Source organism: Ambystoma mexicanum, chromosome 6p (genome assembly GCF_040938575.1).
Source record: "Ambystoma mexicanum isolate Mex_15411 chromosome 6p, UKY_AmexF1_1, whole genome shotgun sequence".
Classification (NCBI taxonomy): domain Eukaryota; kingdom Metazoa; phylum Chordata; class Amphibia; order Caudata; family Ambystomatidae; genus Ambystoma; species Ambystoma mexicanum.
The window spans coordinates 497,259,654-497,270,925 of NC_090935.1; the positions used below are offsets into that span (position 1 = coordinate 497,259,654).

The 11,272-nt window shown below is 46.1% G+C and overlaps 1 protein-coding gene across 1 annotated transcript; it reads left to right on the forward strand.

The window, feature by feature from the left end:
• Nucleotides 1-7,855: 7,855 nt before the first annotated feature.
• LOC138510744 (claspin-like) lies at nt 7,856-10,384 on the forward strand. Its single transcript, XM_069626489.1, has one exon. The coding sequence runs from the start codon at nt 7,856-7,858 to the stop codon at nt 10,382-10,384; it is 2,529 nt and encodes an 842-aa protein (XP_069482590.1).
• Nucleotides 10,385-11,272: the final 888 nt, after the last annotated feature.

Genomic DNA, 11,272 nt, shown 5'->3' on the forward strand with positions numbered 1-11,272 from the left:
ACAGGAACGAAGAGGCCTACAACCGTGCACAGTTGCGCACTCGCTGCACCATCGAGCAGACGTTTGGCCTGTTGAAGGCCAGGTTTTGCTGCCTCAGCAGATTGGAGGGAACCCTCATTTACCGGCCACACAAGGTGGGCAAAATCGTGCTGGTATGTGCCATGCTGCACAACATGTGCATCCGGCGCAATGTCCCCCTGCCCCCTGACATGGACATGATGCCACCAGAGGCCGAGGATGACGATGAAGAAGATGTAGGAAATGCTCCGCGCCAGAATGGCAGTGATGGACGTGCCACACAGCAAGAGTTAATTCAACACTGCTTTTGATGGACTGTTAGAGACTGGGCATGCGTCCCACTGGGCACTGGACAATGATCGCACTGAGCACTGGACACTGTACATGATTAAATACACTCACACTGAATAAGCAATATCCAGTCATGTTTGTTTGAAACACCAGGTGTATTGCAACAGGATTAACTATGTACAGATGTGAATGACATTGCCTACCACTACAATCCTGTTGTACTGACCCCACACCCCCTACCCAACTACCCCCACACCCCTACCCAACTACCCCCACACCCCTGCCACAACTTCCCCCACACCCCCTCCCCAACTGCCCCCACCCGACCTCCCCAACTAACCCCACACCCCCTCCCCAACTACACCCTCCCCACATGCACAAGAACCATGGCCTATTTACGCCCCCTTTTAGGTGGATGGGGTGCCCCTCTGGCAGTTGATTGAGCCGCTGTGAACGGCGCACAGGGCTACTTTGCATAGAACTTGTTGGTGCTGTGCTTGAGGATGGGGCCAGTGGGGCGGTGATGTGGCGTTGTTCCGCAATTGCGTTGCCCAACAGTTTGATTGACTCCGCCATTGAAGACATGGTACCATTGCCCTCCCTCACACACCTCGGCAGGTGGTACACCCCCTCCGTGCGGTGTTCCGTGAGGTGTCCTGCATGGTCTGGTGTGTGAGTTGTCCCTCAGTAAGGTACTTCGTCACCAATGCGTGCATTGCCTGCTGCCTTTCCTCCATCCTGGTGAGGCGCCCCTCCATGTCACGTATATGAAGGAGTCCAGGTAGTGGCATGGGTAGTGGGCTCCGAGGGTCTGTGGGACGGTACACTGCATCATCCACATGGCTACCGTCGCTGAGTGTGTCCTGCACACTGGCCTCCACAATGCTGTGGGCTCCAGACACTTGTGTTGGTGTTGCAGGTTCATCCTGCTGGCTGGGCTCTGGGGAAACAGGTTCACCCTGCTGGCTGGGGTCGGGGGAAACAGGTTCATCCTGCTGGCTGAGGTCGTAGGTAAAAGGTTCATCCTGCTGGCTGAGGTCGTGGGTAAAATGTACATCCTGCTGGTTGAGGTCCGGGGAAACAGGTTCATCCTGATGGCGGGGCTGCTTGGCAACAGGTGTTGGTGGCATGCAGGGTTAATTGCCAGCAGGTGTTGGTGGCTGCTGGGGCTGCTGGGCAGCAGGTGTTTCCTGCTGCCGGGGCTGCCTGGCAGCAGGTGCTGGTGGCTGCCGGGGCTGCTGGGCAGCAGGTGTTCCCTGCTAGTGGGGCTGCTTGACAGCAGGTGTTGGTGGCTGCCGGGGCTGCTTGGTAGCAGGTGTGTCCTGCTGGTGGAGGGTCTGGGCCAAAGGTGTGGTGGCACGTTCTGGTCTTGTGGTGGATGTGCTTGGCTCCTGGCTCGAGATGATGGATTCCCTGTGGCTGGGCCGTGCCCCAGTGCCCCTGGATGTGATTGCATGTTCCCCTTTGCTGTCAGATGATGTGCCTGTGGGGGACAGTGAGGCAGGCCATCAATAATGGGTATGGATCCATCAGACAGACATCAATGCTAGTACATTCTGAGTCATGTGCATTGTCATGAACATGGTTGAGGGCATGGTATGGTGCACACATGAATGTGTGGGGGATGCAATGTGGGTGCATGTTTGTAGTGTGGCCATCGAGCGCACAGTGTCTGTTGCCTGAGGTACTGGTGTTTACCGGTTTGAGTGTTATGGGCGTGCCACACGAGCTGTGTGACATGTTGTGTTTGATTGTGAAACTGATGTGTTTCACTTGTGGCTGTTGCTGCGTTGACGGTGATTCAGCAGGAAGGGGCATGGTGGGTGTGTCAAGTGTGCAACAGGTGTCATTGATGTGTTGTCATGAGGTGGCTTTGGCCATGTGGTGGCACAGTGGTGACGACAGCAGTTGGACATTGTCTGGGTGATGTGTGTCTGTGTGCATGCCGATGCTACTTGTGTGGCAAATAAAGGGGAGAATGGGGTTTGTTTTTGGTGTTGCAGCCAAGTACATTGTACATGTGTGAAACAAGGTTGTCGGGGGGTGGAATGGAAGCAGGGATCAGGTGCCACATACTTGACATATAGACCTGCCTATTAGCATTGGGGCTACAAGGTGTGTCATGTGACTTTGGGGTTATGGTGACTCACCGGCATCATCTCCAACTCCCTCTATGGCCTCCATGTGCAGGACGGTGCTGCACATCTCCTCCCATGCCTGCAGTTTGATGGGGGATGGTGCTCCCCCCTCCTGTGGCCAGGCCCTGGCTGCGCTCTGCGGCAAGGAGGTTGCGGACACAGAGACGTAGGTCGTCCCACCTCTTCTTACAGTCTCGCACAGCCCGGGGTGTTGTCTCCACAGCCGGGACTTTACGGGCCACATCGTCACATATGGCCTTCTTGCGTATTTGGGCTTTGCGCCGCAGATCTGCGCAGAATACCTCATCTGCATGCTCCACAAGGGTGTCAGCCAACATGTTCAGTTCAGGTTCACTGAACCTGGGCTTGCGGCTACAGATGAGAGGTTGCCTTGCAGACATGTTCCACTGTGTCGGTAGGTGCTCAGATTTTGAATAACACTCCTTTGGACTGAGGATTGCAATGGATTGTGTTTTTATAATGGCCGCCAGTGCATTTCCTCTTCCCGTGCAATGACATTATTTCCAGTGCTGGTAATACCAGCACTGGTAATTACGGGCTCCTCTGTGCCGGAGTCGGAGTCTGCGGCAGCGATGATGGGGTTTTGGGGCTGTTACAGGCATGCCGGTGCTACCGTTTCTGGCATGCTGGAATGCGCATGCACGCTGACTCGGAATCTACCGTAGATTCCGGCAGCAGTGTTACACGAACACAGTAGCAGCGGCATGCCGGTAATTTTCTTTTTTTTACCGGCATACTCGTAATGAGGCCCATTATCTGAAGCAGAGCATAAACTTTTAAATAAAGGGTTATCGTTTGCACCAAGTACCCATACTGATGTCATTGATTTTCAGATCGATGTATTCAAATTTGTGGGTAAACTAAAATTAAAAAATGTTTTTGGAACCCAAGTTCAGACCTTTGTGCCTAAACCAAAATATAACCCCTTAAGTACTCTTACCATCAGGGATATTGAGGAAACAAATCTTTTAATATCTTTGAATGATGATGTACAGCAAGATTTGACTCCGACATGTGCAGAATTGGGAGTACATGTGAGACATTTGAATTCGGAAGGTGTTTAACCACAACCTAAATGTACGCATTCTTTGGGTAATTAGAATGCGATTGAAACTTTTCATTGGGCTTTAACAAAAGACATTCATTTGCACCTAGACCAACGTGCATTAGGAAACAAGAACAAAAGGGTCAAGAAAAATCTAATTAGAGAAGAATGTGAAGCCCTCAATCGCTTAGAGAAAGATTCTAAGATTGTAGTAAAAGAAGCTGACAAGGGGGGCAATGTAGTTGTGCTAAACACTCTATATTACATTAGTATGGGAGAAAAACCTCTAGCAACCCCAGATTGTTTTTAAAAATTAACTTGCAGCCCAACCAAGAGGATAGTACGGGATCTGAAGATATTGGTTAATAAGTGGCACAGTCTGGGATATCTTACTGATGATGAAAAAAGGTTTTTATGTAAGAAAGAACCTATTATGCCAACATTGTATATTTTTAGCAAAGGTGCATAAACCTTTTATAACTCTGACAGAAGTATGACCAATAATGAGCGGTATAGGCTGGGCTACGGAAGGCATTTCTCAATATTTAGATAATGCTTTCAAGCAACATGTGGTAAAAATGCCCTCATTCATTAGAGACAGTACGCAAGTATTAGAATTTCTCTTCACTATTTCTTTGCAAAATCACTACTTACTCACTTCTTTGTTTGTGACTGCGCTCTATATTAATATTGATTATGACCTTGCAACACGGGCAGTGGATTACACATATAGGAATTCTTCAGCATCATATTGTAGGCACATTGAGATTATTAAAATGTTTCTCAAATTCCCCCTAATGGACAATGCATGCATATTCAATGCTGGAAATATTCTGCAAAGAAAGGGGGTAGCTATGGGGGCTAAATTTGCTCCATCTCTTGCTAATTTATTTATGGTGCATTTTGAAGAGACTCCTGTTCTTAACAATACTACTTTTTGTAATAATGTTGTTTTTTGGAAATACTATATTGATGACATTTTAATCATATGGCAAGGTACCCCAGATTTGTTTGACAACTTTGTATCGTATGTGAATGACAACAGTTTTGGGATCCAATTTACAGGACACTGTGACCCAAATTGTATAGATTTTCTAGATCTTCACATATCAATCCAAAATGGTAAAATTGAGACAAATACCTTTCGTAAACCAACTGAGGTTAATTCCATTCTGCATGAAAACAGTTGCCACTTATGGTCTACCATCAACAACATTCCAGGTGGTGAATTTGATAGAGCCAGACGTAATTGCAGTAAAAACAAGGCTTATGATCAAGAATGTGTTCTGCTGAATCAAATATTTTTGGAAAGATGCTACAAGCCTGACATCATACATGAAGCCTCACACAAATACAAGACTTTAGATCGGACTAACTTGTTAACTACACATACAAAGAAAGTACAGAAGGTCCAGAAATTGAGCATCATCACAAAATATTCACAAGACGCATCTGTACTATACAAATTAGTTTCTAAACACTGGCACATCATACGTTTAGACAATGACCTGCTCCCTTTTTTGTCAGAACGACCCAAATTCCTCTACACTAGAGCAGGCACTATCAAAAACATACTTAGCCCCTCCTTTTTGGACACAAGTAATCAAACCAGGGAGAGGGCATCAGTTGGCTTAAACTGAAGGCAGGGTTTCACAAGTGTGGAACCTGCACAATATGTAAACATGCACATCAAGATTGCTCACAATTTACTGATCTCTCTGGCACCACCATGGAGATCAATGATTTTATCAACTGTAGCACCACACATGTGGTCTACGCATTCATTTGCGTCTGTGGAAAGATCTATATGGGGAGTACTATTTGCCAACTATGGATTAGGATCAGAGAACATCTCTCTAGTCTGAATAGTCAGGATCAACAGGTATCGTTAGCAGTACACTGGCAACAAAACCATCAATTTTCGAACAAATCAGAAATCTAATTGGATTAATGAGAGCAAAAAGAGGAAAGAGGGGGGAGGAGATTTGCAACTTAAATGAAGACAAATGGAGAGCAAATGTATTTGTCTCCTACGCTGTATTGACCTGGGTCTTAATACAGACCATGAAATTAGTGTATTCCTATGATCAATTGCAATAATAATTTCTTTATTACATCATGTTGTGTACTTTATCTGTATTGCTAATGAGCTATGATAATTAATTGGTGAGAAGCATCTGAGCCAATGACACACATGTATTCCTGAGCAGACCTTGACATTATATGCCATGACATTTATTTATATATTTTACTGTCATGTTCCTTGGGATTACCTACTACACGTTAGCAGGAGGGTGTACGCCTTCTTTCCATCCACATCTTGTAGTTGCCTGCCGGTAAACTCAACAGCGCTCATTTACTATTATATATAATAATTTGAGAACTCTTCCACAGACTACAGTGTAATACATATTCAATTTAATTATTTCATTATTTTAATACTAAATTACGCCACACACAATTATGCCTTTTGTATTTCTTCATTTTTAATGAAATTCTTCATTGCTATCAATTAAGGACAATCCTGCACCTGTGTGGGGTTCCTAACTCGTGAACATAACGTTGCTGGTGGAGCTCTGACCCCTTGAAGCATTTTCACGGCATTGCGAGCACTCTGCTCTTGCCGTCCCACGTTTCCTGGAGGAGGCGTGGCTTTTGCCGGTCACGTGGAAGATCACGTGACCCTTTGGGGAAACTTAAGCTGCTGTGAGGCGCCGGAGCGCTGACAATCCTGCACCTGTGTGGGGTTCCTAACTCGTGAACATAACGTTGCTGGTGGAGCTCTGACCCCTTGAAGCATTTTCACGGCATTGCGAGCACTCTGCTCTTGCCGTCCCACGTTTCCTGGAGGAGGCGTGGCTTTTGCCGGTCACGTGGAAGATCACGTGACCCTTTGGGGAAACTTAAGCTGCTGTGAGGCGCCGGAGCGCTGACAATCCTGCACCTGTGTGGGGTTCCTAACTCGTGAACATAACATTGCTGGTGGAGCTCTGACCCCTTGAAGCATTTTCACGGCATTGCGAGCACTCTGCTCTTGCCGTCCCACGTTTCCTGGAGGAGGCGTGGCTTTTGCCGGTCACGTGGAAAATCACGTGACCCTTTGGGGAAACTTAAGCTGCTGTGAGGCGCCGGAGCGCTGACAATCCTGCACCTGTGTGGGGTTCCTAACTCGTGAACATAACGTTGCTGGTGGAGCTCTGACCCCTTGAAGCATTTTCACGGCATTGCGAGCACTCTGCTCTTGCCGTCCCACGTTTCCTGGAGGAGGCGTGGCTTTTGCCGGTCACGTGGAAGATCACGTGACCCTTTGGGGAAACTTAAGCTGCTGTGACGCACCCTTGCGGCGTTAAGCCCGTCAGGGGTGAAGGCCGACGACTGTTTTGCGGCTGTTTGGCGCTGGTGGAGCCTTATTAAGCCGGGAGACTGTGATCCCTCAAAAAGGTATGACTGCAAGGGTAGGAAGAGTAAACAGAAAATTTGAGGCCATTGAACCCCTCCCAGAAGATGATGAAGGTAGGTGCTTAAGAAGTATGAGAATGACCCAAAAACAACAGGGAACCACCCCTAAGAGCTATGAGAGAATACCGACATATAGTCCCAAGAGAAACGAAAATGACAGAACTAGTGAATGGGGTCTGCAAGAAAGGGTGGCCAACAGACTTTACACCAGACTTTGGCTCCGCAATCAGAACAAATTGTGCAAACACAACAAACAGATCCCAAAAAATCGCTACTGACTTCAATAGGGGTGCGCTCTCAAAATGAAACGAAAAAATCACAACCGCAGCTACCGCCACCACTGCAATTACTACCTGAGCCCGATCTAGACCCCGTAGTGGAGCCGGTCTCGATGGTCCTGGTTGACCGGTGCGGGGATCCCGCGGTTGGGATACCGGGGGCTCCTGGAGTCGACCCCTCACTTACGAGTGGGGAGGGAAATGGCCAGGGAGGCGGGGAAGGAGAGGATGCCGCGGAACCTGTACAATACGCTTCACCCGGCGAGTCGAGTCGAACACCCCTTAGCACGGCCCATCAGGGGGAGCCGACGCCGGGCCTAATCTAAGTGGAGGCGGAAATCCACGTGGAGACGGAAGGCAGTATAGACGATAAGGACAATCAAATAGATATGGAAGCAGTCCTTACGGCCAGTGAAGTCAGTAAAACACCTAACAACAAAAAAAGGCAAAGACAAATGGTTAAAATTACCACAAAAAGAAATAAGGGTGGTAAATACTCCAATAAAAATAGGCCAACAACAAATGAAAAAAATTCAGTGACAAACTACTTCACGTCTCGAGTAAACACAAAAGTGGTAAATAGACATCACATGGAGCTATCGGATATGGAGATACTCGACGCCTTAAATGAATGCTTACCCCCTTTCAAACTACGAAGACTAGATTGCAAAAAGAGTGGAAAGCAAAGAGCCAGGGACGTTTTAGCATTGGAGGAGAAAGAGGGATCATTGAATCAGTTAGATGAAGGAGTAAGTGAAGAGCCCGAGACACCCAAGATACCACTCCCCCTAACGACCTTGCAAGAAATGGAGACGCCCAATGGCGATCTGCTTCTACAAATCGATGTAGAAACGATAGAAGAAGGGGAGAAACGGGAAAATTCAAGGGCCATGGAGCGGGAGAAAACAAAACACCAACATGAAATAGAAAGTCTATTTGAAAAATCAGACACCGGGGAGAAAGAAGAAGCCTCTGGTGGTATACCAACAGGGATGGACAAGACAAATAAAATACTGCGGGAAGTAGATACCGGACTTGTTTTGACATTTGACAAAGGAGGTACGTCCGAATCAGACAACGTAACATCCATAAATCCATTCCAGGAGTCCGACCCGAAAGTAAACGACGAGACTAGACGGGAACGACATCTGAGCAAAATGGAGGAAAACACACACTCAGTTGATCTACCAATCCCATCCAAGGTGTCAACACCAGTCCAGGCCCAAACGAAGAAACATTGGCAGAACCACCATCAAAATCCGTGGGGCCATGAACCACTTAGTCCTCGACCAGATACGACGGAAAATCGAAGTCGCTTACTTGACACTGCCACACCACTACAAAATCTGAGGGGAAACAAGACAACAACTACAACTGACGTCCCATTAAGGAGATCTTCAACGCAGCAACATTCTTCGAGTCCAGCGGAACACTTAAATAAAAAGACGGATCTACTCTCCATCATGTCATCGGTAAATATAGCACTTGCTCCATTCATGAAGCTCTACGAAGCCATCGCTGACTCATTGAAGGATCACACCAGTATTCAAGCAATGATGTACAGCAAAGTCATCTTTTTAGAAGCCTATATCATGGCCTTAGAAGCCAGGAAAAAAAACAACCAAGAAGTGAACCACGATTCATCAGTCACGCCTAAACAAACAAGTGGGAAAGACGAGACTCAGGCAGTGACGACAAAAACCATAGAGACTCAAACAATTACCATGATAGACTTAACAGCGAGCAAATCATCCATAGAAAAAGCCACTAAAGTAGTTGAGACGAATACCCGTCCAGGCCAATTAGAGTTTACACCGAACTCAAATAAACCAGAAATTACAATTGAAGTACCAGGAGACAAACTCCAGGGGGGAGAAATCGTCCAAAAAAAAAAGGAACCAAAAATACTGTTACCTAAGCTGGCCAAGCCAGGTACAGAATCAGTAGAGGCGATTTTCCAAGTTTTTAAGCGACCAGTAAATTACAAAGACAAAGCACGACTGGAGGAGAGCTTGGATATAAATACAGAACCCAGGAAAAAACAGGAAAGTTCGGAAACGAACAAGACATCACCACTGAAGACGACTTATGATTCTCTGGTAAACGATGAACTAATGAACCTGAGTCAATATGTGTCGGAAGACTCCACTTCAGACATGAGCCCAAAGAAAATCTCCAAAACTCGGCATTCACAATCGGCTAGTAAAATCAATAAATCCGATAATGACATAAAGGTAAACTCACAACGGACCGAACAACGTCAAAAACAAAAAACGGTAAAAACCTGTAGCCGAGACAATAATGAAATCGAGGGTACTGAAACGTCGAGGCAAAAAACGCTGAAACAAAAGATGGAAACAAAAAAGGAGAGAGAAAGGGCGAGATCAAGAACACCAGAACAACGGAGTAGCAGAACTTTAAAGAAGGTAGATCACCATTCCCGTGTAAGACCAGAGGCCCGTGAGGGTGAACGCTCTAATCGAACCCAGCAAGAAGATTTTCAGTATCGCCAAGACGAGCAAGAGAGCAAATGCAAAAGCTCAAGAGGACACACGCCAACAAGCAAGGACACGAAATATAAACATAATAAACGTGGAAAAAATGAAAAGACCATCACAATTTCATCATGTGACTATGGAGAATTGAGTTCGCAGCACAGAGCTAGTATCAAATGGCCCAATCAAAAACCTAGGAAATGGGACCAAGCGAAATGGCAGATTAAATTAACGCAAGTGGAAGAAAATGAGGACAAGGTAATATTAAATAGAAATTCGGTATTAAAGTTGTTCAAACATATCCGAAATCTAAAATATATCAAAACAGAAGACTTATTAGTGGTAGAACCAAGTCATAGAAACATCAAGGCTAGAACTTACTTGCATATAGCGTCAACGAAGTTAAAAAACACCCTCCTTGAAAATAAAAAAGGACTAGAAAACATGGGATACGACTTAAGAGTGTACCCAGTGACGCAGACAGAGCAAAAATACGACAGTAAAGAAAGGAAGAGGAAAGAATCTCCGAATAAAAACATGAATAAACAGAGTAACTCCAATCCACAAACAAAGAAAAATTACACAAGTCCCGGAGTTAAAGAAAAGACGCAAGAAATGAAAAAGCGAGAAGGACAATAATCATTGAACTTGAAGCATAACATCCAGCACGGAAGAAATGAGAGAAAAGACAAGAGACAAATCTATAGTGTCATGGAAACACCCCCCCGAAAACAGGAACGAAAACAAGAAGACCCAAGAAATATTCACAGAGATAGGGAAACAACAGCCCGAAGGGAACAGAACCAGGAACAGCAACAAAACAAAATTGAGAGCGAACTTCCACTAAAATGTGCCCCAATGAAAGGATTATGGTCCTGGTTGCCAAAAGCGTTAACAGAAAAGAAGCAAAAATAGCAGTTTTCTGGAGTCGAGCACATTCAACGAGGGAAATGCAAGGGAGGAGATCAGAAGCAGTCAATAAAAATGTGCTCGTGGAACACGAGAGGACACCTTCACCTCCTATCCGCTAGCGATATGATTTTGGGAGCATATGATTTAATATGCCTTCAGGAGACCTGGCTGTGTGAACCTCCCTCAATGAGAGGATTTGATTTAATCTTGGCACCCGCCAAAAAGGGCCGTTTGGGAAGACCATCTTCGGGGCTTCTGATCGCCTGTAAAAACGGAAGTGGGATTAAACTAGACAAGACATTGATCAGTAATCTGGAAATATTGATGGTGAAAGCCTCATGGACCCGCAAGACAAATAGCAAAGAGGGCTATGGAAAAACACCACTAATAATAGCAAACGTCTATTGGAATCCAGCAGCCACAGAAGCAACTACCTTCCTGGAGAAAGTTGAAGAAGCATTGGATATAGCCCTGGCGGATCACTTAGTAAAGCACTTCCTGATCTGCGGGGACTTAAATGCAATATGCTCAACAGTTCCAGAGAAAGGAAACAGCCATGTAAACAGACAGCGGGGAGAACAGCGCGGTGAATTATGGACCCGTCTGATGAAATCA

Bases quoted from the DNA above. Each gene is read 5' to 3' on its own strand.
- LOC138510744 (XM_069626489.1), top strand. From the start codon at position 7,856: ATGGAGATACTCGACGCCTTAAATGAATGCTTACCCCCTTTCAAACTA.